Source organism: Rousettus aegyptiacus, unplaced genomic scaffold (assembly GCF_014176215.1).
Source record: "Rousettus aegyptiacus isolate mRouAeg1 unplaced genomic scaffold, mRouAeg1.p scaffold_m13_p_7, whole genome shotgun sequence".
NCBI classification, from domain to species: domain Eukaryota; kingdom Metazoa; phylum Chordata; class Mammalia; order Chiroptera; family Pteropodidae; genus Rousettus; species Rousettus aegyptiacus.
Genome location: NW_023416310.1, coordinates 81,875,904 through 81,902,834, shown reverse-complemented (window position 1 = coordinate 81,902,834; position 26,931 = coordinate 81,875,904). Strand labels below are relative to the sequence as shown.

At 34.5% G+C, this 26,931-nt stretch overlaps 1 protein-coding gene across 2 annotated transcripts in view; it reads left to right on the top strand.

Moving 5' to 3' along the window:
* Nucleotides 1-26,931, top strand: part of GABRG2 (gamma-aminobutyric acid type A receptor subunit gamma2) — a 75,992-nt gene that overhangs the window by 31,797 nt on the left and 17,264 nt on the right. For both annotated transcript variants that reach the window (XM_016167111.2, XM_016167109.2), the window contains exon 6: nt 1,764-1,901. In XM_016167111.2, the coding sequence (XP_016022597.1) occupies nt 1,764-1,901 (138 nt within the window). The remainder of the gene's footprint in view (nt 1-1,763; nt 1,902-26,931) is intronic.

Sequence of the window (26,931 nt, the reverse complement as noted above, 5' to 3'; positions counted from 1 at the left end):
ATTGCTCAGTTCCTCCTAATTTTCGGTCTGCCAACTGTACATACCAAGCAGAATAAAAAAGTGATTATGAATTTTAAGTTTTTATTTTTATAAATATACTCTTCCAATCGGGGGGTGAGAAAGACTCCTAAGAGCCAACTAAATCATCATAATGATACTTTGAAAAAAAAAATCAATGAGAGAAGCAATCATATGTTTATCATTATGTCAATTCCAGAAGGAACAAGAAAAAACCTCACTGTATATCATATATATTTAGAAAAGTTCTCATTATAAATATTATTTCACATATTTTACTTTATCCAAGAATGGCATATTTTAAAGTGAAAGCTTCTCTAAACTTTAGGAGACTAGGTTTAATTTTTTTTTTAATTTTCCAACTAGGACTACCCCTCTCCTGAGTCAGGTAAAGCTTAAGAACTGATGATTTCTGTGTCATCAGGTTGCCTATTGACAACTGTCTCCGGAACCTGAACACAACTTAACATTCCTCATTTCTATCAAAAAATTAAATCCACCAATACATTCTCCACAGGAAGTTTCCTAATATCATTATTCTTTTTCTCAGTTTTTACCACATCCTGTACCCACCGACATCCCTGCTTCATACCAATCTGGATCTCCTGCTTTCTCTTTTATTTCTTCTTAATTATAAACACATAATAGACAAAGAGTTGGATCAAAAGAAAAGAAGGAAACATAAGAAATTTTATTCCAAGTGATCAGTCAGCTTCCATAATCAAGACTTATCTTTACATAGCATTGTTAGTAGATGCAGTTGAAATGATTTCTAGTTTTTTAAAAATATTTATCATCTATCTATCTATCTATCTATCTATCTATCTATCTATCCATCCATCTACCTACCTACCTACCTATCTATCATCTATCAGTCATTTTTACTCGATAGTTCAGTCTACTGTTTACTTAATGTTTATCCATTAAACATACATACATCAACCATCAATTCCATGAAATAAATACTATCAACAACCCCATAAGGAAAAAAATAATTTAGAAAAAAAAAATTATGACATTTGTCCAGAATGTCAGGGCTAGGTAATGGTACTGATAATCACTGCATTAGTGTATTTACTGCCTCTTTCATGAAGGCTTTCTGTTCTCTTGGCTGAACAAGACTGACCCCTCCGAACCTACACAGTGCTAATTGGGATCTTCCCCTTGGCATTTCCACTCACTGCTTTTAACTGTAGATTTCTATGTATATTAAAATGAAGTCCCAGAAAATTGACAGAAAATAATGTAAATAGTTGAGGTTATTTTTCCTAGTCATCTTCCACTCCAAGTGCATGCTCTGGACAGGAATTTGAGTGCATTCTTCTTTTAATATATTCTGTTTCTGTATGACTCCAAAAATGTTGCCCTGGCTAACTCCCCTTTACCATGAAATATCTTGTATATATACTATGCATTATGTACTGGCCACTCTTATATCTTATCCAAGACTATGTAAAGTGTGCACATATTATAAATACAAAATCATGTATATGTAATATGTTTTTAATGCAATTTAAGTGATTTTCAATGATGATTCTGACCTCATGATTTTTAAATATATCTACCCATCAGGATACGATGTCATTGTATTTATTTTCTCTACCGTGAAACTCTTTAGTCTGAGATTCTCATTAAGTCATAACTCTCTCTCTCAGTAACTTCCTCAATGTCTTGTTCTTGCAAGGTAGTTGCTACACATGTTATTTATAATAATTTTAAATACGTGCTTTCCCATCTCATGGCAGATGGATATCCACGTGAAGAAATTGTCTATCAGTGGAAGCGTAGTTCTGTTGAAGTCGGTGACACAAGATCTTGGAGGCTTTATCAGTTTTCATTTGTTGGACTGAGAAATACCACTGAAGTCGTGAAGACAACTTCTGGTAAGATGTGCTTGAAAATAATTTTGAGTGACCCTTCCAGAGTTAAAATTCTGGTATGTATGATTCAGAAGACTTTTTATTACCTGCCTAAAAAATGATATTCATAAAATTTGATGAAGTGTTTTAATTTACCAGAGAAAATTATCATTGGTATTCTAGTATAATGGATAAATATAAATGGATTCTATCAATTTGAAGCACATTGGATTCAAATTGAATAAGTAAATTATTTGCTTAATTTCTTTAAGCAAAAATGATTAGCAATTATTTAAAAGAAGAAAATATTTATTAGGTATAGGTGTAATGTTTCTTTTGGAAATATTTTATATATATATATATATATATATATATATATATATATATATATATATGCATTTAAAGTAATCTCACAGAAAACAAAACAAAACAGAACTTTCCACAAATATGCTCCTGAAAAGTGACTGTAATGTATGTGGACTAATTCTCTGTTCAGTAATTTAGTATTTTGAACTGACTCCATCACTGGTATGTCACCGGGTTTTGGTATCAAACAGGTTCAAATCTCAACTCCATCAGTTACCAGCTGTAGATATTGAGAAAAGTACTGAATTTCTTAGGGGATCAGTTTTTCCACATAACCAATGTGTATAAAATGATTTGCATCACACACATCCTGTGTGTAGAAAAAAAAAAGAGTGAAAAGCTTAGAGTGATATCTGGTACATAGTGAACATACAATAAATAGTAGGTTTTACTAATACGAATTATACTTATCAAGCATGACACCTTATGTGGTCAGGATTTCAAATTTTATAGAAAAGCTAAAATCCATATTTTTATATTAAAAATCATTATTTTAATGGTATTCATTGAATTAATTAAGGAGCCCATGTAGGGGCAAGTTAAACATATTTCCAGACCAGATCTGTCTCATGGGTGGACAGTACGAACCTTCTGCAATGCTAAGTATATACTCCATACGGATTACTCCAGCTATACCTGTTTAAACTACGTAAATTGAAATATGTCCCAACTTCAAATATAATCATAGTGTTCCCAGCTTATCATCTACTAAGACATACCTTTCCATGAATTAAGCTGTTTTCTGTCTATTTACTCACTTATGCCTGATTTTTTTCCCCCTGGAACTTACGACGTATTTTTTTGTGTTGACTAATTTAGAATAAGGCCTTGGTATTTTGTACAGAGAGAAGCAAATTTAGGAGCTACAATAAGATGGAAATTTAAGATTCTACCTTCATAAACACCATCCTCTAAATCATAGGGCTCTGGCCCCAATATTACTTTTGATATTTGCAGATTTATCCTAAAGACTCTTTTATTTTACAAAAAGAATCTGAAAGAAGGTCAAAGAAATGCTAAAGTATATTTTCAAAAAGTAGCTTTCTGCTCCCCTATTCTCTAGAAATCCTGACCATCAAGTACTAGAAGAGTTTTCATTTGGTGCCAAAAAAGATTAAGGATTGCCTTAGAACTGAAGTTTTCCATCTGTGAAATGCAGAATGTGTGTAAAAATAATCTCCAAGTCTGCATGCTTCCATAATGAGAAATTGGACATTGAGTTCTGTTGTATATTTATATTTCTATAATTATTCCAGCACCCTAAAACAGAACCCACAAATTCATGACTAGCCAATCTTGTCTTTAGTCATTTGAGCCCAAAGTAGCATTAAAATCAAATGGTTGTGAGAGAAGGGTTGCCTTTATATTATAGGACCTAAAATCATCCCCCTTCCCAATGTCTCATATTGAGAATGATCTAGAGTATTAATTGTCTCCTAAGAGATACTTCCAGAAGAAAACGATCCACTTAAAGCATGGCAATAAAAATAACCAGTGTGTCACAAAGCTATTAATTTTCTAGGGAAATCAAAGCAAAACTGCATCGACATCAGAATTGATTTTGGGTAGCATCATTTAATTGACTGCATCAACTCTTTGTGAATTTTAATATGGTCGTTAGCCTTCACTTTGGTCTTTTTGCCCATTCACTGCTTTCGTTGGTTTGCATTTTATATGGAGTGCTGTTTCAATTGCTTCTGTGAAGAGAAGGGCTGAACTGAAACTTAATGCCAATACAAAGAGGTGCATGATTCTTGTGTAATTAATTTTGTAATGATTGGAAGTTTCTGCATAATCTTTTGTTCAATTTCTGATGTCATCCTTATTTTCAAGCATAGCTCTGTAACTAGTTATATCTACAAAGAAGTTATATTATTTTCTCCTAGACTTATAGTAAATGTGTCTCTTTAAGAAGGCTCTGTGGAAATTGGGCAAGAACATTGCTTAAAATGTTACCCAGCTTACTGTAGGGATTTCTAACCTTCATTCATTCAAGCCCACCTTTCATGACGTTGCTATATCCAAGAGACTGTTGGTTCCTTAATATTTTTTTTTCTTTAAATTGATTCAGTGTTTTTTGTTAATTTTTTTAAACATAAATAAAAGTTGACATAAAAATATCACGAAACACAAACGATTCTTAAATTTTAAGTGCATATATTTGTGTTCCCCAGGCAGTGAGTATGTTGAAAGAGAGAGGTATTAGAGAAATAGTGAAGCACAGCTAGCATCACTGTAAAACATTTCCTTAATGTAATGAAGGATAGAGGGAGCATTCCACAGGAAATAATGTTTTCACAATGGAATGTAATCCTATTTGATAATCCTTGCATCTACCACCTGAATCGACTCCTGTATCACACTTGAGAAAAATATTGCCTTGGTGGCAGATTGACAAAACTTGAATCCATAGTCAATACATCAAAACAGATTCTGGACCCATAATTTCTCCCCCAAACTATCATGTCTTCCTTATTGTTCTATATCTAGTAATAGCGCCATCAATGTCCCAGTGAGCCAGGCATGAACACTCAAAGAGTCACGTCTCTGCCTCCCACATCTAATGAATCATGACGGCACTTATGCCTCTGAAATATCTTGCATAACTGTCCTCTTTTCAGTTGCTACTGCCACTGTCCTAGTTCACAATTTTGTCTGTTCTCATCTGGACTGTGTTGGTAGCCTATTAAGTCATGTCCCTGCTGTCAGTCTCTCTTTTATACAATTCAACCTTTACACATTAATCATAAAAGCTAATACTTACTGAGCAGTAACTACATGCACCGTAGCAAACATGTTATGTAAAAGATTTACTTTCTCATAATCATAGTCATATTTACTATCATCAACACCAAAGGTATCACATGCATGAGGAAAATGAGACTTCTAGGAGTTTGTTTATTTTCAGGGATCAGTAACAAGATCTGGACTATAAATTCAAGTGGCTTACACATAGTCTCAGGCTCTTAATTACTACACTATGTTATTCCCATGGTGGCCCAATGTGTCTTCCTGAAGCACGACTTCTACCATGTCTCAAGAGTCCAGTAGGATCAATTTAGCACAAGTCATTGTTCCTAATATATAAGCACTTGATCTCAGAAACTTTCTAGCTTTGTTTTCTACAATTTCCTAGCTTGTGATAGAACTAATTTGGTATGGTTTATTGAATATAACTAGCCAATCTCATACACACATTGAATCTCTGTCTCCTTTCTCTTTTGAATGGCTTACCTACTCATTCCCACCTTCTTTATGACTGTAAGGCTTAAATAAGCAGCACCACCTCAATGAGGCTTTTATTGACCTTACCAACAGAACAATGTCAAACAATTTTTAAGAATGTGCACTCTTGGAGTCAGGTAGCTCACATTTGAATACTGGCTTCTTTAAATTATTTAATACCTCTAAGTTCAATATCATCAATATTACAGGGTTGCTTTGAGGATTAAGATATTCCATTAAAAATGCTTAAACCTTTTGTTGGTACATAAACAGGACTCAGTAAATAGAAAACATTATTATTATTTCTATCATTATTTATCATTATTATTTTCATCATTATTATTCCACTACTTCCCCTCACAGAATTTTCAACTACCTAATGAAAACATAACTTCTCCTTCGGATTGCTTGGGCACTGGTTTTATTCCTCCTTTTCTGTTTTCATATCAACATATCACAAACTGCACAACAGAAGTTTTTTTATAATTACCTTTATTTTTGTATCTATGACGTTATTAGCATGGCGGCTTGCTTAGAGTTGTTGATTGGTATGTAATTTTAGAATTGATTACTTGTAATAATTACATTGATGCAACTGTACATTTTTCTCAGTTTAAGAAGCAATGCGTAATTCTAATATATGTATTTTCCATTACTCGTTGTTTATTCTAAAGTAGAAGCATTTGATCATGTCACCATTACCAGCTCACCAAATTAGCTGCACAATTTTGAGTATCAAGCAGAACATTGTTTCTTCATGTTCTCATCCCAAAATGTAGACTAGAAGAGTGGGGCAAATGAGGGAAACCTACATACACAGGATCTGAATACCATCATTCCGAATCAAAAAGAATATATTCCATTCTTCCTATATTAGAAAACCATTAAAGCTTCCATGTCGTCTTTAGCAATGCAAACATCAGTGTTTCATAAAATATCTTCACATTTTTTTTTTTTTTTGGCAAACTCATGTACCTTAACTATTATTTGCTTCCTTTGTTGTCTTTAACATCTTTTTTGGCTTAGATTCCATGTGCTAGTTATATTTTCTGATTTCTATTACAAGAAATGCATAAATAGTAAAAAGAAAAAAAAAGTCCACATATCACTAAATTCATCTTACTTTCTAATAGTGACGAATGTAGATGGCAATTAAAAAAAAAAAAAAAAAAAACAGCTCCATGGATGAAGTCCATGTTCATTGCTTGATTTCTAAAATATGTATAATCAACCTTATCACTTCAAACCTTGCCCGCCATCCTCCCTTTATCTTTCCTGACATTTTCTAGGTATATTGTATCTACTTCAGGTTCTTGTGCCCTATTTTCTTTATTTAATACCAAACTCAAGTACAACCTTATCTGCCTATATCAGTGTACATGTATTGGTCAAATAATTCTCCAAATAGGAAAAAAAAAAAAAAAAAGCTCCTACCTTCCAGGCTGCGTTTTAATTAAGATGACTTTTATTCATCATTGAGGTGAATTGTTTTAGAGGAAAGAGAAAAGTAAAAAAAAAAAAAAAAAAAAAAAAGATTCAAGCTAAGAGCGTGTTTTTTCACTGAAAAGGTTGAAACAAACAGACAAAAAATAGAAACCTAAATAATAAGAGGGAAAAACTACAGCATCAGCCCTACAGTCTTTCATCACCTTTGAGTCACAGTGAGTTGTTAGACCATTTTAGTCAATAAGCTTTTCAAACTACTTGAAGTAACATAATATCTTAAAATAAATCAGTGGAAAACTGCATAATAATAGATTTTTTAAAACTTTGGTTAATAAAAATTAACTGATTTCCTCAGGAGAGGAAAATATATGAATTACTATAAAGACTGCTGGCCCAGGAAGAGCTATGGGGAAGTCACTTTAGATAGAAGTTTCTTATTTATGAAAGAAATGCATTTGACTAGATGCTTCCCTGAAGTTTTTGTCCTTAGAGCTATTCATAACCTCTGATGTAACCAAGGTTACACAATAGATGTCTTAACACAGAAGCAACTTTCTTTATAAATTAATGTTTTCCTAGGTTGTTTTTCTTCATTAAGTTTTCAACATGTTTTACAGCCAAGTCAAATGCAAAAACTCCTTCAGGTTTTCAATTCAGGGGGAATAACACTCCCACTCCATCTATTTATCTATTTTGTTCCTAGTGATATGATATGTGCACACACACATAGTATTAACCAAATTTCTTATTTGTTATTTTCTTTAAGTTGCAATACTGGAATATTCATATATTACATTCGAAAACCTCACATTGGAATTTAAATTTTCAAGGCTGCTCTGATATTATATAATGGGAAGATAGAGCTTGAGAGTTAGAGATTGCATAGAGAAGTCATATAAAATCCAAGGAAAACTGGTGTCAAGGTAACACGTTTCATTTCTGCTCACATTCCATTGGCAAGAACTAGTTGCATGTTTCCATGGAGATAAAATGGGGCTGGGAAGTACAGCTCATTTGTGTGCTAAGAAGGGACATTCTAGCATCATATGACTTTCTAGCATCTGTGCAACATGCATGATATCATTTTACTTCTCACAATAAACTTCTGAGAAAGATACTATTTCCACTTGACAGGTGAAGTAACTTAAGTTTAGAGGGCTAAGTAATTTGTTCAAAGCTCTTCAATAAAGCAGAGTTATTTATCCAGATCCCAAATTGTTACCCCACTGCCTCTCATAAACATATTAGGTAAAGAGATGAATTAATTAAAAGTTATTCCTAAGCTTGGTAATAGCTAATTTTATAGAGGCAGTAAAATGAAGTAATAGCCCTTAATATGATAACCGTATACATGCATCGACAAAATGTTAACCTGTAGGAATAGCAATTATATTTATATATAGCAATAATATCAAGTGAAAAACAATTTAGCCATGATATCCTTTCATTTTTCAGAAACACATTTACTGCTTATGAGATATTATTATTCATTTGCTAAGTGGACCTATGGGTTACCATCAAAATCTGGCCTTAATTAAAAATCTGTTGGATCCAGTGTATTTGTATAAATTTTTTCCTTGCAGAAAAATCTCATCAGAAAGAAAACATAATGAATGGTTTGCATGACTACTATTTACAGTGATTTTGAAAATTAATATCTTATTTTGGCAGTCTATCAAAACCAACAAGGTCAAATGACATTAATTTTTATCCAAGCTTTTGGTGTTTCCTAACTCAATTGAAAATCCTATTTCCTACATATAAAAGACACCTCCATCAGTGTAATTGTTATAACTAATAGAGCCCTCCTGTCCAGCTGCTGCCCCCAAAGAAATTAAAATATTAAATAATTTTTAAAACTATAGAAATGTGAGATAATGGAGACTGGGTCTGCAGACATTATGCTATACACTCAAACTCACTCAAGTTTCTTTTCACTGTATTTAATGCAATTGAATAATTTCTTTATCTTATTTTTGCATTTTCAGAAAATAATGCTATTCAGCATTGTTGATATGCAAATTTAAGCATGTCAGAGATTGAAATGGGCAGCGAATATCAATAAGGAAAATAACGTTGTTGTTGTTGTTGTTTTTTAATTTAACTTTCTTTTTTTCAAAAGAAGACTATAATACGATCACTGCCCGATGCAATGCACAACAGCCCAGAAAAGAATGTGCCAGCTCTACAAGCTAGGGCTGACCAGAATTTGTTTACCATTCTCACCTGCCATTCTTGTAATCTGTTTTGTTATAAAAATCAATTATTCCATTCGAGAAGGGCCGAAAAGCCCAAGGAAAAGAGAATTGACAAATACATTAAACATCGCTTAGTATATTATTTTTCATTTATGTTTATATATGGGGGTCTCTGCTGTTCAAGAAATTGACAATGCTTAACATTTAACATCTTAATAACATCATAAATTTTTCACATTTTTCTTCCAATTTCTTCACTCCAAAATTAACTACTCTTTGCTATAAATCGTTTCTCAGAATAAGGACAAAAAATACAAAAAACAGTATGTTTTACTTTTTAAATTACATTTCTTCTCCTATCCCCACCAAAACCTAATTTTTTTTTTTGCCCATAAATGTTTCTTCATCAGCAATATAAGATACCTTAATTTATAAATACAAAATTTAATACATGATGTTGCTGATAATATGAAAGCTTCAATTTAGATAACTGAGTTTATTAAAATAGTTTCCAAAAGTGATTTCTAATCTGCCTATATTCATATGACTTATAGCACCATGCACCTTGATTTTCGTTATATCAATTGTTCACTGCTAAGTGGTGAAGAGGTATGTACTATACAATATACTATATAATTCATGAGTTGCATAATAATTGCTTGTTAAAGAGATAATGTAATCATGGACACCAATTGTAACCACCTAATGATTACATTTTCATAGTTGGTGATTCATTACCAGTATCAGTGACTGAGAATAAAATTAGACTAATAAAAAATAAAATTTTAGGGTTAAATTCTGAAGATAGGGCCAAATTGTAATTTTACTTGTAGAGAAATTACTCCAAAGAGGTACAAAGGGAGTGGTCATAAATTGATAGCCAGTTGTCTCAAATTCGACCTAGAGCATGGGTCATTAGACAAGGACAGAATTAAATTTTATTTATTTTAGTCAACATTGAACAATTGCATCATTTCATATGAAAACATTAAGCATCTTTCCATCTTTGATATCTAGGTATTCATTTACATTTGAAAACAACTTGGTAGAGCTTTCCCAGTAGGTGAGGCAGAATCTCCAGTTTGCGAAAGCCCCTACCACTCCCTGCTGCATTTTTAGGGCTATATGTCTTTTTTTTTTTTCTTTCAATTACTGCTTCCTTATTCTGAAAAATGATGTGCCTCTATAACTCTACTTAAAATCATGAAAAATTAAAGATAATGAGACCAAATAAGAGCACATATGTGTCTGCAGAAATGAATAGTCTCTTACCTTTCATGGCCAAAAGAAATATCTATCACAAAGCAACACTCTAAGAAGTGAATGTGAAAACGATTACTCAACCAAGATTTGCTTGAGAAAAGACAGTGAGTTACAGATAATTGCCAGAACCTGGTCAATCTAGGTCTGTCTCCCTCACTTTGTACATTCCACAGTTGGGTTTATTTTATCATAAACACCTACCACATACGATGCAAATCAATTTTAAGTTCATCCAGTTTATCTCTATGATCCACTTTCATGGAAGATGGACTTTAAATAGACACGGAGTTCTAAACTTTCACATATGGACTTCTGTGTATCTAGTCTGTATTTTTCTTTCCTTTTCAGGTCACATCTAAGCAGTTAAAAGCTTTGTTGTAATTTTTCTGCACATTATTAATTAGTAGTCTTGCATAACCAACTAACACTTTTTCCTATTGTACTTTTCTGAAGATGAATATAGTTTTTGTTCTGCAATAAAGCCATCTCATTATTATTATTATTATTATTATTATTATTTGATGAAATGAGACAAATGGATATAGAGCAAAAAGCTATGATTCCTATTGATGAGTTGCCTATTTGGGTTGCTACCATATAGTTGAATGATCTTAAGCAAGCCTTTTTTTATGGCCCTCAATTTCTTCATCTCAAAATAAAAAATCAGACTAGATTGAAACTGAAGGTCTTTTTCACTCCTAAAATATTGTGCTGTTATTTCCTGATATTTAGCACCTCTGTCATAAAGCAAACTTCTGGTGGATATTTAGGTTTTCTATGTCCTTACAAGTACCCGACAGAAATTATTCTGTCCTAATCTTTTATTATTCTGTAAAATTCAGAAATTAACAGATCTACTTTACCTGTCATGTATAGAAAATTTTGGTGGCAACTGAGGGAGCAAGGGGTCCAGAGTGCTGGCATAGAGATGGTTGGTAAGTTAAAGTCTGAAAAAATGAATTCGGTGCAGGAAAAATAGGTCCACTGTAGGTGTGAGGAGCGAGGGAGGATGTTAAATGAATTTACTGTGAATAAGAAATTAGGAAAGGGTGAAGATAGGACAATGGTTGTGACTTGGCTTTCTTAGAGGAGACAGAACAGACACTTATTGTCCTCAAACAGAAATAATACTTGCAATCAAGAGTGCATAGGATGGCCTTAATTATTTTACTTTTAAAAGCTTAATTATATAAATTGGGTTTATGTATACAGTGCTGTGAACTGGCAGTCCATTGAAATAGTACTGATACTGCACCTCTGCAATATTAATATGATATGCGAGCACTTGTAAGCCCTTTATATATATGTCATCTTATTCACTTTTCACAGTAATTCTACAATGTGATGCTCATTTTCCAGGTGAGATTACCATGTACAACCAATCTTGTAGAAACATATACAGAGATATTAAGGACCTTGTCCAAAATCATGGAGTAAGTTAATGAACGGACACTCATGTGTCTGTTCTGACAAACAAGTTGATGTTCTAATCCAGTGATGACTTGAACATCAAGGCTGCTCCTGAACCTATCTACTTATCTATCTACCTACCTACTTATTACCTATCTATCATCTGTCCATCTAAAGATGGTTGCATACAAGTATGGTAGAATCAGACTATATTGGTCAGTTTAAGATAGGCTATGCTATGGTAGCAAACAGCTTTAAATTTCAGTGGTTTAAAACTAAATTGCTGCTAAAAATATATATATATATACACATACATACATACATACATACATACATACATACGTACGTACATACATACATTCTTTTTTTCTTTAGGTAATGTTCTTCTCCCTGTGCTTTTTTATTCTGTAACTTGCTATTGTCATAGTCAAAGGGAGAAATAAAATAATAAAATGATTCTTAAAGTTTCCGCTCTGATAGAAATGAGTCAATTTGGCTCACGTTCTATTTGCCACAACAAGCCTGATGCCATGGGATGTGTTGCACGTTTTTCTTATACAAAGGACCACAAGGGAAAGCCTCTGTAGGTATGGACCTAGTAGAAAGAGATAGCACATATTTTGAACTACAAAAGCATAACCAAAATATACCATTAGTATCATCCTTTATGCTAATACATGGTCCCTCCACCTGGCCATGCAAGTGTCAGGATAAGTCATCCTCAGCAAGGAAAAGGAATGACTTACCAAGAAAATAGAGCATCAGCATACAAATTTCTCTCACACTGAGAACTATTCTCTTGAAAAGAGACTGTTTCGGGTCAAGCCTGCTTCACTTAGTCAGTGACCCAGAGCCATAATTTCCTACTTATGTAAAATTGGCTTCAGAAGGAGCAGGTGAGAAGACACGATATTAACATGAAAATGACTGTAGGGTGATGGGAACTGTCACATTTTATAAACATGGGCAACATTTCCCCTGCTGCACTGCTGGGGCAGCTTTATTAATTACAAAAAAAAAAAAAAATCCAACAAGAAGTCCATAAATATTAGTTTTGTACTAAATTCAATTTTACAGATATTAGGCAGTGGTAACTTCTAAGAAACAATAAACCAGAATCACCCTCTTGTCAGTAGGAGGAAGTAATTTAACATGATTTAATAAAGAATGGCTACAAAATAATGAATAGGTCAGGCCGTCTTGAATGCCATTACTTTTTGCATGGAAAAAAAAAATCCTTAATGGCTCTAATAGTTCTGTGTAAGAAGAGTGCAAAAAGTTTCAAATAAAACTTAAATGTTTTATTTAATCTTAATGATGAGCAGTAATTTTAACTCTTTCCTCTCTAAAACATTTTTTAAATTAATTCTGTTTCTGTTTTATAGATGAAGTATAGTGTTATTAGTAATTTCAAACATTTTCTCGTGGCCAGTTATTAGTAGAACTAGAGCTAACAAACAAGCAGCTATGTCCCCAAGCCACTGTCCCTTGGTCATTACCTAAGACTAACCTAATGTAAAAAAGAATTTCCATTTCATTGGCTGACACTGAATAAGTGAATAGTAGGAGATAGGAGATATTTTGATCCTAAAAATCTGCCACTATTAATCTATAAACAGATAAGTAGTATTAATACTGATATGATTGATGATGATGATGATGATGATGATGATGATGCAGCAAATGATAAAGCCAGCTTTTATTGGGCATTGTACATATGTACAAGATTCATGTAAACTTGCAACAACTTTAAAAAGTAGATCTCATTTTTACTTCCATGATCATATAGTTTACAAGTGGCAAGCTAAGATTTGAAATTATGCTTTAAGAGTAGGCCATAGCATATTTGTAGAAAGTAGTGATTTTCTTTTTATTAAGGAAAAATGCTATTCCCATAAACAGGTATGTAGGTGTATGTGTGTGTGTGTAATACATAATAAAGATAAAGAACACATGTTCTCCACCCATACAGTGTAACAACCTAATATATTTTGTTATTCAAGTTGATGGCAATATTTAGAATATTGATAATTGACTTCAATCTGCTATGTCCAACTTTCTTTTTACAAAGATAATGAGGAACTAATAGAGTATCTTAAACAAGTTTAGTTAAAATACTTCCTATTATTATCTATGATTCAAAGGAAAATTCTGGATAAAATTACATGAATACTATATTAGTAAAACATCACTTTTAACAAAATTTGAAAGGAAAGAATACTGGGCTAGCAGGAGGATCTGTCCATAAGTCCTAGCTGAACTTATCAACAGATTATGTATGTGTGTGTGTGTGTGTGTGTGTGTGTGTGTGTGTGTGTATAACAGTAGCAGGTGTCCTTTCTCGGAGAGGTGTGGAGAGAGCTGAATGAGATAATGGCTTTGAAAATCCTTTATAACATGTTGGGAGTGTCACACATATGCAAAATCATCATCATCATTGATTTAATAATTATATATAAGACTCTCTGTAGATCCAAAGTTCTAAAATCATGGCTGGAAGTTAAGACTTAAAAGATATATATCTTTGTGCTAGTAAGGAAACTGAGAAGCGAATCCTTCATCCCAGCTCCAGAAGGAACAAGCCTGAGAGTGTGACTCAGGTTCCTGCTTCTCACTCTGAGTTTCTGCGATCAGATTTTGCCATCTGCATTTAATAAAGATAACAAGCAGATAACAATCAAGGATATTATTAAAGCAATACAAAAGGCAAAATTCTGACATTTTATTGCTACTCTTGGTGGGTGAAACTTCCTTTAAAAGGTCAAAGCTAAATGTGGAAATAAAAAGATGGAGAAAGTTATACTCAGAGGAAGACAGAGGAATGGAATTTGGACAGCGTTTAGGATTAATGCACTTTTACCTAAAGCCGACAAGGGGGTCATGCAACACTTGACAGTTTTGAAGTCCCCAAGCGTTTCTGAGAGCTAAGCAGACTAAAATTACTCTAATTTTTTTGAGAACCCAAAGGTAAACTTTTTGATGAGAGATGTAGGATGGAAAACATTTTAAAATTAGAATTCATGTAGAGTCTTGGAAACAAATTCTAAGAGCACTGTCTTCTCATTTTAATGCATTCAGTACATTCTCCTGCCTTGAATTGGGGATGCAAGAGAAATTACAAAACTGCATTAATGCTAGTCTCTGTTCTGGTTGGCACTGATAGAAACAAATGCTTATTTCTTCTTGAAAACTGATAGCCTCGCTGAATATTTCTCTCAGGATAATTGCTGTTTAAGATATTTAATCACAGTTATTCAATGTTTTAGTAATTAATGACACGATTTATTTATTTATTTACTTAGAACATACTATTTGTAACAAACTGCCCATGGCAATTTCAACAAAGTATCTCTTTTAATCACCATACATAAAAAAAAAATGATTACTACCCATCTTTCAGAGATAAGAAAATTTTAACTCAAAGTCATTAGGTAACTAGTCCAAACACCTTACTGACATGCAGTAAGAGAAACAGAGAATTTGAAATCAAATTGTACCAGCCACAAAACCCAGGTTCTTAAATGCTCTGTTCTGTAGGATTCTTTACTGGAATGCCTTTGGTGAGGGATGGGAGATGGGAAAAAAAGGGAAAGCGTAATTCTGTTTTAGAAACCACTGTACACTGAGACCAGCATGCCTAGAAGTCACATGCCGGAATGTTTCTAGATTTTGCCAAAGACAAGTTCAACAGTGCTGCTTTAGTTTCTCAATCTAGTTCCCTCACCATGTGTTAACTAATGAAAAGAAAAAATTTAAAGGTCACCCAACAGGCACCTAAATGTGTCAGCTTCCTTTTTTCTTAAAAGGTTATTTACTGTTGCATTTCACTCAGGTAAATTAGTGGGTAAATGTACAGTAAACACTGGATAGAAAGACATTTCTTCATTGTTTTCTTTTAACTGGCTCAGGATTTTCATTGCTTTAAAGAAAATACACTTCATTTTTTGGGGGGGAGGGAAATCCAAAAAGACTTTTTGCTATGGTTATAACAGTACCAATGTTATCGAAATCTAATTCTCTCTATTACCCTATGCAGTGGGCGTTGATACAGCCATTTTACAAATGAAAAAACAGAGGCTCAGAAAGGATAAGTACCTTGCCCAATATCACACAACTCGTGAGCAGAAAAGCCAGGATTCGGAATCACTTCAGACCACAATGCCTGCCTATCTATATACATTTGTGTAAAGCTGCTAAATTCTATCAAGAGTGGCCAAAAGCTATCATTAGCTCTTCTCTTTGGGATTAGTTAAGTTCAGTTCATTGGTTATTTATTCAGGCCCTCCTATTTTTCAACACCATTAATAGGGTTCAAGACGATAAATTAGACATAGTTCTTGCCCTTGAGCAGCCCACAGTCCAACGGAATGACAATGAGCTGTATCTAACTGAGTTTTAAATAATTTTTACATGAATCTTTATGTGACAAGCCTAATGAGGCATCACACACAAAAATACTTTTTACGATAGCAGAGCACATTAACGCATACATGCTTCAATAGCATGTCATCCTCACTTTTTTTTTTTCCTGAATGAAGAAACCATTATCCTATAAATATCTTAAATTCTTAAAATACCTTAGTATATGTTTGGAATATAATTTGAAAGTATTGGGTATAGTCATTATTCAGTTTCAGAGCTATTGTAGTTCTTAATTGTGACTGCTCCAGGAGCTTATTTTAGCGAGTTGCCTACTTCCGCCCACCCCTCTTTCTGGCAGAAGGCATGCTCGCCCCATGCCTGCCACAGCTGGTGACTCCCAGACAGAGCTGGTGGGAGAGGGGTGTCTGCAGAGACCAGCTGCCAGCCCAGAACTCTGAGAACTGGAGTTGCTTGGGAAGCCTTTGCTCAAACATCAGCCAACGTAATGTTTCCATTGCTGTGCCAGCGTAATACTGAGAGATGCTGTGTGGTTTCTGCTTCCCTTCTCCTGTTTTTACTTTCAACGTTTGGCCTATGGAAGTATCAGGTATGAGCTTTACATCCAGATGAGTCAGATCTGTCTGTAGCTGTAGATATGATAGTGATGTGATGTTACATTTAAGCTTTCGATCCACCCTCGGTCCCTCAGGGGTCCTCTCTGGGGTAGAGAAGAACATAACGCATCATAGTCAAGGAGAGTGTTGAGCTCTCTCTGAGATCCAGCACTCTAGGATGGAAATTTCATATCTACCATGAGATTATACCTAGAATTCTCTGTAGAATGGTAAAATTAGGAAGGTGCAGTCAGTATTCCAGCATTGTAGCTTTTATTTGAATAATGCATCTTCTTAGCCTAAGAGGTAGACTTGAGAGAATTCTGGATGAGAAATCTGATCATCTGAGCTCTGGTACCATGTCTGCAAGCTGCATGGACTAGGGCAAATTTCTGAGCTAGTTTCCATGCTTATAAATAAGGATTGAAATAGTCTGTTTAGTCAACCAAATAGAATCTTTATAATAATTAAATGAGATTAAAGTATGTGAAAATGACTTTGTTACTGCAAAGCACTACATAACTCTATAAGATCATTAATACAGCATCGTACAAGGAAATTCACCAGTTTATAATAACAATTCTCATTAAAACATGGTATGAAACCCAACATTGTTTTCCTTAATCAAGATATTCTTCAATTAGTTACTTTGTTCATTATTCATTTAGTAGTTCCTGAGCACATGTGATAAATACAACACTGTACCAAGGGAGATTAGGTTAAACGTTATATGAGCCATGGATCTAACTTTTAAGGAACTTAAGGGCTAGTTGTTTTAGTTATTTATTAAAATAATTATAAAACTGTTGAAGCACTTTTTACCCTCCTTATTTAATTCACTCCGAACTAATCTATATAGCTGCCCTTTCTGCTATCTCTGTGGAAAATATTAACAGTGTTTCCTGAAAGATCTTAGTTTGGCAGCTGAATGTCTATGACTATAAAATGTGGGAGAGTAGAAATAATACAGAAGCTACATACGCAGGCATGAATAAATTAATGCTTTCACTTGCTTTGCAATGTCTTAGTGTTACAGAAGGCAAAAGTCAGGTTTTAAAAAGTTCTTAACTTTAAATTATAAAAAGAAGCATAATATAATTTGTGGATTTGAATGAGATGAGTTTAATATATATCTTTTTTTATTGCACTAGCTTAGAACTTGAAATATTTTGCTGACTTTATAAGGTGTATACACACACAAATACATATCTTTATTTTAAAACCTGACAAAATATGTACTTATATACTTTGAAGTAATTTTGATTTATTCAGAGTTAAAAGAAAGTTACATTGATTATAATTAAGCAGGAAGTTGAATATTTAAATGCAATCCATAGATCTTGTATCCTAAAAACTGTAAGAGATAGAACTCTACTGCAATGCTGTGCCTATAACAACCAAACCAAATCGAACCAAAACTAAACCGACTGGGCAGCTGTTCTATAAAAGAATTAACATTGTCTGCATCATGGGATTATCATGAGATGTAAAGGATACACTGTAGGAAATGGGCCTTGCCCCATAGCTGACAGAGTGAATGATGGGGTAGTATCAGTTTCTTCACTATCATCTCACTATAAGCAGATTGCCCCTCCTTGAAATTCTCAGCCCCTTTCTCTATGGTCAAATCACACACAACCTTCGAACCCAAGACCAAGTGATATTGCATACATGACATTTTTCCTGACTCTTGTTGAACATATTGCTGTCTTCAATATGTTTATTGCACTTACAGTTACTACCATGCAGCTAAGCTCTTTGTGTTTCTTTAATCAATGCACATGTTTTTCTTGCCTTGTCAAAGACGTTGTGAATTCACCGAAAACATAGATGTATTAAATGAACCCCTCGCGTCACATGATATTGAGTGGCTATTTGGTGGAAGCTTAGTGCCTACTTGGGTCAGTTCTAAAGCCTAGTTGGTCACTGGTTCTACTCGAGAAAGAACAGTCTCATTTTCCAAGTTATTTAAAGATATTTATGTTCCCTTTGTCCCAATGTAGGCTAAGTAAAATTTACTTTCAGAATCAAAATATGTGTCAGACAGGATTACTTAAGTCACAAGTAGCAGATTCAGTAACTCAAAACAATGTTTACCAAAGATCTGGGTTCTCTCTGTCTTCCATACCCTATCCATGGTTTTGGCTTCATCCCCAGACTCTACATGATGGCCCCATGGAGATCCAGCTTCTCACTCTGCAGTAATACAAAGGCTGCAGTGAGACCAGACCTCATATCTTCCCACCACACTATCAAAGAGACCCTCCTCTCCTTGGAGTTTCTGGTAATTCTTTTTACTGGTTCTAAATGTGGCCAGGTTTCACATCCCTGAATCAATCACTCTAGCCATGGGGATAATCTCAACTCTGGACCTTGAATGAGATGATTACTCAAATTCAATGGCTGAGAAACAAGAAAAATAGATTTCCAAAGAGAAATTAGGGAACTTTGGTCAAAGAAGAAGGAAGGGATAAAAGATCAGTAAACATCCATTACAATAATTCTCTTTTTCTTAAACCTAGAGAATATTAGAATGAAATCCCTATAATAAGAAGAAAGCTAAAAAAAAGAACAATCAGTTTAAAAATATATTAACATCAAATTTACTTCTCATTTAATGTTAAGAATAGAGGTTGAGAGCAATCTTTGGCATCAGATCAAAAATATATCAAAATATATTTTCTTGTATTCCTTTAACAGTGTTTCGTTGGCAAAAATGCCTCAGGATAGAAATCAGTGATCATGTCAATACAAAAATGATTATACAACCTTATTAATTGATGTTTACTTTGGTCATTTTATAGATTAGGAACAGAAACTGAAGTTAATAATATAGATGCAAAGTAGCAAAATTGGGTAACAGCGGATTATGGAGTCCTGTAACATCCAGGATTAGGCTACAGCAGCAATCACATGACCATGCGTAACTGCGAAGGGGGTGGATAAGTGGTTTTCTAGCATGGTCCAGAAAGAAAGGAGAATGCGAATGTGTGAATTGTACTAAAAACTATAGGAATGCATGAATTTATTATGTTATATGCAAAACATTTTAGGAATCAATGAAAAAAGATTTTAAAGTTGCATTTATGTTGGCATTGAAGCACATTTTTCTTTGTTAATTTAGCTGTGAATGAGAAGATTTGTGAGCAGGGCAGTCTAGCATGGCATAAAGGACATCATCATCAGAATCAGATCAGCCATGCCCTGATCCTGGCTGTGCCACGCACTGGCCTGTCTTTGAGCAAATCTTATTGAAAATGAGAGCAGTAAGACATTTCTTCATAGGCATATAGTAAAAACACACACAAAAAACATATGTCATATATAAAACACTGAGTGCAATGCCAGGCAAATATCAAGTATTCAATAAATTACAGCTATTAAAAGTCCATAGTGTCTTATCCACAGTATTTAATCTCAAGTCACAGCATTAATTTGAAAATTAAAGTTTTTATTTCGTTGTCATAAAAATAACATGATTTGATCTCAACTCATTTGGCAGGGGAAAAAAAATGACCTAAAAAGACATGAAGCTTGTTACAGACTTTGTCCTATTTAATATAAATATTCATGAATTTTTCTGCAGAAACATTAACATGCTTGATTATGGCTACTGTCCCAGACTCTTCTAAATTGTTCCACAACCCGTGTCATATGCAGTATTACTATTTTAAAATCTTTTTTAAAAATGGCTTCAAAAACACATCTATCCCCAAGAGGTGTGGGATAAAGGATTTCATTTCTTTACTTAAATCTCTTCAATTGATATAGATGATTGTGTTATCCACTCATGTCTGTCATTAAAATGACTTGCAGAGACAATCTATTCTTTTCTGCTTAAGAGCAATGAAAGGGCTTCAAAATAAAAAGAGGAAGGATTGGAATCATTCCAAAACTTTATTAATTGGTCCTCTACCTTTTTTATTTTTTAGAGACTGATTTCTCACAATATGTTACCAGTACTTCGGTATCACTTCTGTTTCTTATTCAAAATGCAGATTTCCACCTCACATCTTATTCTGTGGAATTTGAATCTCCAGAAGTGTGACCTTAGAATTAGCATTCTAAGCAGTTTTCCAAGGTGATTCATAGGCATAATAAAGTTGGAGATGCAGTTTCTTTCTTACTACATCTGACCAAAGTTAGTAAGAGGTGTATGGTGAAGTAATGGTCTCTACAGTCAAACAATACTATAGAGCTTCAAGTGTTTCAAATGCAAACATCTAAGTAGTCATTATTGTATTACCTTAGAGCCATTAACTTCCAACTGGCCAAGGTTCTTTACACAAACAGGGGAAAATAGGGTTCAGGAGTTGGAAACAAACTGAGGTTTAAATCACAAACCCACGATTAACCAGTTTAGTGAGTCATTTTATGTTATCTGTTTTAAATGGACATTTCTTCATCTATAAAGTAGAGAAAATAATGTTTACTTGGATTAAATGAATAATGGAGAAGACAAATTACAGTACTTGACATTTTGTGTTTTATTTAACAGAAGATTATCTTCAACTCATTCTAGAATTGGATTATTTTCTTAGGAAAATATCTTCAGATAAGAATATCAAAATGCTCTTGGGAACATCCTCATAAACAGCACAAGTGGAAGTTACTAGCCCCCAAGAAAACAAAACTGTTTGTTGAGCTATTTATGAATAACCTCTATGGGTGTCAGTGACATGAATGGTAAAATGGAGATGAATATGAATTTACAGATATAAAACTGTTTATCCCATTGGCTATTTTTAAACTCTGTTGGACTCCTTAAACTAAATTCAACATTCGCAATTTCTTGAATAAGCTTGGGATTTCCTTCTCAGGTTTATCATGTGCCTCTGTGCCTATACTTTGCGCTGCTTTAACTCTAGTTCTAATCCTAATTTGCCACTAGAGATCCAGTCCATCATTCCTAACTCCTCTTAAATATTCCCAGTAGCAATTAAATAGAACTGAAATAGTCGTCTGCAAAATGTCTCAAGAGATCTTATAAATCACCTAGGGAGAGCATTTCTTAAACAAAGAATAGCCTTGAAGTAAATAAGATACACTGTTCTCTGTCCCTTTAGCGAAGGAGGTACATGTGTGTATATCTGCACTTAAGCATATGAAAAAAATGCATGCAAGACAAGGTTTCTCAGCTTGGATCATGCTATTTTTTTTTTTTTTGGCTGTATCTCATCTGTGTTCAATAGTTCAATAATTAAATCTGGAAAGATAAGACCTTGAGATGAAAATTCTGTATCCTGAGATGTGAGAGACTTGTACTTTTCGGTAGAGGGACAACTAAAGAAATCTATTGCCTGTTTTTTGTTTCTTCTGAATTCCTAGGATTTATATCTATTTGCTTGCAGCAGAATCTTTGGGCCACTTATATTTGGTGCTGGAATCTTTTTTAATCCTCTGGGTATTCAAGGTTGTCTTGCTATTTCCTCATGTATCCTTTTTGTCATTAGTGTCTGTTTTTACAAATCCTTTTAAATTTTATTATGAAGGTATAAAATAATTGATGGATGTCTGGGATCACATGACCAGGCTATTTCCCACCAAAATTGTGGGTGACAAAATTCTGGGCACCAAAGAGGACTCAGTGCAAACATATATAGCAGCTACACTTTAAGGCCTGATTTATAAGGTTTGTTGGGAACCTGTACACCATTCTGGAAAGTTAGGATTCCCAGCCTTCTATATACTCCCTGTTAATCACCTTAAAGTGACTAAGGTGACAGGAGGCCTGGACCGTCTTAGGAAACAACAAGGTCAGTTTGTCTGGAAGCAGAAATGAAGCACAAGGAAGTCTGGGATTAACGAAAGTGATTAAATCAGAAGGGAGGGAATGTGACACAGAAGAGAGTTGAGTGTAGAAATGAAGAAATTGAAATTCCAAGGAGTTAAGTAATTTACCTAAAGTCATACGCCCAGTAAGAGCTAGAGTCATGCTGCAGAGCCAGATCTGATCTCAAAGCATAAACAATTAGAGCACAGAGCATTGCTCTGGGCAAGCAGGTGAGGAAAGGCCCTTTGTCAGGTAAGGCAGAGGATGAAAAGGAGATCGTCGGTCACATAGGACAGAGAGCACCCAGAAGAAAAGAGCAGAGAAGTGGAAATCATGAGAAATAATCAGCTTTTATCATGCTTTTGCTTAGATCCTCAGAATTAACCAGAAAAAGGGAAAATCTTGATTTTTTTTTTTTATAACTGCAGGTCCAGTTTCCTGAATGTTTTTCCTTTCCTGGTGATTAAGGAATGTGGCCACATGCCAAGCCAAGTATCTCTTCTGCTTGGCAATCCCAAGTTCTCTTTCTTGGCTGAGATACAGTGAGGAGGTATATTGATTTCAGCTCAGATTTTCATCTGGGTCATTCATCCTACATTCAGCAAGTGGCATTCTTTTACTCTTGGAGGCAGACATACTGTCTCTCCCTGGAGGACAGTTGACTAAGTGTGGTGAGACTGTTTGTTGGCATTCCTTCCTTGTCTAGGTTTGTTTTACATAATACCATGCCACAGCTCTTCAAGAAACAATGCTAGAAAGTACCCTGGCTCCCCTTCTCATGACATGTAGGAAGAAAATATCAGCACTTGCAAAATGCTGCTGCTCCAAGCTCAGCTCTCAGCAGGCAGATAATCAATTCTCCCCAATGTCAAGCTCCTTTCTCTCTTCTAGTATGTTGCTAGAGATTTCTCTGCTGCTCTACAAAAGACGAGCTTCACATGAGCTTGGTGAATTTGCCATCGGGGCTGATTACAGATTGTCCACCAAAGCAGGCACATGGCAAAAAAGAAAAAAAAAAAAAAAAGACCTTTTTCTTTTTTTCAGAACATGAGTCTGAAAACATCACCAAGAATATCTTCCTTATCACTGAAAAAAAATTCAAGATACTGATATTTTAAGCAGCTATATGCAATTCTATAATGTCCTATAGCTTGAAATCTAGTTTTTACAAATTTTTCCATTAGTACTTCCATGCCACCAAATCCAATAATACAGTAATGTTAATAAATTCTACAAAGTATGCATCCTACAGAAACTGCTGGAAAAGAGATTTCTTTTTTTCTCCTGCAAGGAAGGCTATAGAGAGGAAGGGAGGGACTTCAATTTGCTCTGTACTTAAAGAGCAGATTTCAAATAAACTACAATTTCATTAATGCCAACATCAAATCCTCCTTGAAAAATCTCTCGATCATCTGGCTGAGAAGCTATTGCTTCAGTGCTGAGGGGACAAATAATACTTTTGCAAATAAAATTTTTAAAATTAATTTTTAAAATTAATAATTATTATTATTTTTCCATATAATTCTTTGCAAATCATAAGTGTTGTTACTCCATAGTAAGAATTGTTTAACTTTGAAGATTTTTCAGGAATTCAAGCATGGGAAATAAGAGAAAAAAATCTAATTAAATCTTTAATGCATAAAACCATAATTCATGTTTACAACTCATAGTTTTTGATATGATAGTATTAATAAAAATAATAAAGCACTCAGGTAAACTGAGAGACCTAGCTTCTGGTACAGGTTCTACGGTGTGAAACATGACCAGTCCTCCTCGGAGCTCTACTTTTTCATCTGTTAAACAAAGAAACAGGCCTGATCTCTAAATTCCTTTTCAGCTCTGATGCCTACGATCAAAACCCAAACTCTAATTCAACAATGAAAGCACTGAAAATTCCCTATGTAATGAGTCCAAAGACAGCTTCAGTTTTGGTGAGCAGAGTGTTACACCATTGTTCTTGAAGCTGATTAGACATGGAATGCCATCTGTGAAAATAAAGCAAATGCCAACTCAAAAAAAAAAAAAAAAAAAAAGAAAGGATTGGAGGGCTGGAGGGCTTTTGATAATCTCCTACATAAATCCTGCAATAACAGAAACTGGATATGAGGCAGATACCACAAACATTGGTTCATATGATCCTTTTCTCAAAGCAGTTGCTCTCAGAGGCCTATTTTTCTCAAAAATACTATTGTGGACAGAGAATGCTGGCCATCAACCCCTTAATCTATACTGTCCTTTTTAAAATGAATGAGACACAATACTCCATGGGGCACACAGATTGATACTAGAATTTGTTCTTTAACATATAAACTGGAACCCAACAGAGCCTTGAATTTGAATCTCAGATGCAACTAGAAAATGGATATGGTTGCTTGCTTCTCTCAAGATCCTTTATGTAATTGAATTAGTTACATTTTATAAAAACAGAGAGAGAGAGAGAGAGAGAGAGAGAGAGAGAGAGAGAGAGAGAGAGAGAGAGAGAGAGAGAGAGAGAGAGACCAGAAAGAAAAAAGATTTACCTAAGGTCACAAATGATCACAGCCAGGCAGGAATCGGACAGAACCTGGGTCTGCTGACTTGAGTTGGCTCCTTATCAACAGAGAAAGTTTATTCAGAGAAGTTGAGCTTTTTCTTTCTTTCTTTTTTTTTTTTAGAACAAATTCTATGTAGTATGCTGTAATATACAAATATATTATTTTTATAATGGTAATGATTTTTGACGGCTATATTAAAAATTCCCTTGAATATCACAAAATGCAAAACTTCCTTCCTGGGTGAGAGAACTCCGACAGGGAACAACAACAAAACACTTTAAAATTGAGTGCTTGGGCACAGAGCAAAGAGCATGTGAGGTTAAGTTTGTAAGCCCATAATTTTGCAGAGTATCCCCAGGAGTGATTTCACATCTCAGGGAACATTTTGTGATCTGACCTTTTGCAACCATTGCCTACAGTTGACTGAATTTAAACGTTCTTTTTCCAGCTGCTTTCAAAGCCATTTTAGAAAGCTTGGTATTCTGATAACATTAGGTTTCTCAAGCTCTGTGGAGTCTTTTCTTTAAGAAAATGTCAATGCCTGGGTTAGATTAACCAGGTCTGGCTTCAAACACAAAGTTATGCCAGACCCATCAAAAGAGTAAGAAAGAAAGAGAGAGAGGGAGAGGGAGAGGGAGAGGGAGAGGGAGAGGGAGAGGGAGAGGGAGAAAGGAAGGAAGGAAGGAAGGAAGGAAGGAAGGAAGGAAGGAAGGAAGGAAGGAAGGAAGGAAGGAAACTGTTCTTATTAATATGCTTATTTCTCCAGAAGTTTCTGGATTTTGAATTATAACCATTAAATAACATTCTTCTTTTTGCTTCCTAATTTTGGAACCATTTGTGAGACACATTCACAAATTCAACGGAGTTAAAATACCACCTTCATTGCTAGTAGTATTGTTTTATAGGATAAGTCTGTGGTCTCAGATGGCATTCTTACTCTCTCATCCAAACTGACCTTTGGTATTAACAACTTGAAGGACAGTGAGTGTGCAAGACCAACATACTTGCTTAGAATACCTGGCTGGCACCTACTGAGTACCTAATGGAGGGGGCGACTGAGACAAACTTTCAGATTAACTTCTAAAAATTAATCCATGCCTTGACTCAGGAGAGTTAACAAATGCATAACAGATGCTATACGTTATTAGATCCACCCAATAAGGAAATACCTAAGTGGCCCAGTGTCCTAGTTTTGCCAATCACATAACACAGAATGAATAAAGAAGGAGGGAGTCAGCGTGGAATCTTGTCTTTCCAGGACTTCTAAAGGGTGGGAATTCCTGTTTATTGGGTCAGAGAACAATGAGAGATGACAAAGGGAACCACATTCTGTGGCCCATGGCCTACAGAATCCATTTTCCAGGGAATTTTGCAGACCTGTGGACCATGACTTTCCTACTGGGAAATCTTGCTTCTTTCTGCGGATCACAAATAGGATTTCTACTCATTTCTTCTGTGAACTGCAGTCTCATCATTTCTATGCCAGAATGGCAAAATATGACATATTAACCCCTTCTCTGGGGCCGTGGGTTACAACTGGGACAGATCAGTTATAATCTCTGATTCTAAGGAACATAAAATCCCTCCTCATTAGCACTTACCTATCTATGGTTGGCTGAAGGTAAAGGACTGCTATTTTTCTTAGGGTGTCTCAAATTTCCATTGATACACCTATTAAACCAGTTAAATATTATTATCAAAGTTGACAAAAACAGATTTAACTCTACTATTGTATGTGCTACTTACTGATATTTCTCTTTGGAGCTGTTGAAAATATTTCCAGTAAGCAACTTAGAGCCATGAGAACTAAGAGTGGAATGTGAATTCACATTTTAAAATTTCTCCTGAAATGAGACTTCTGAA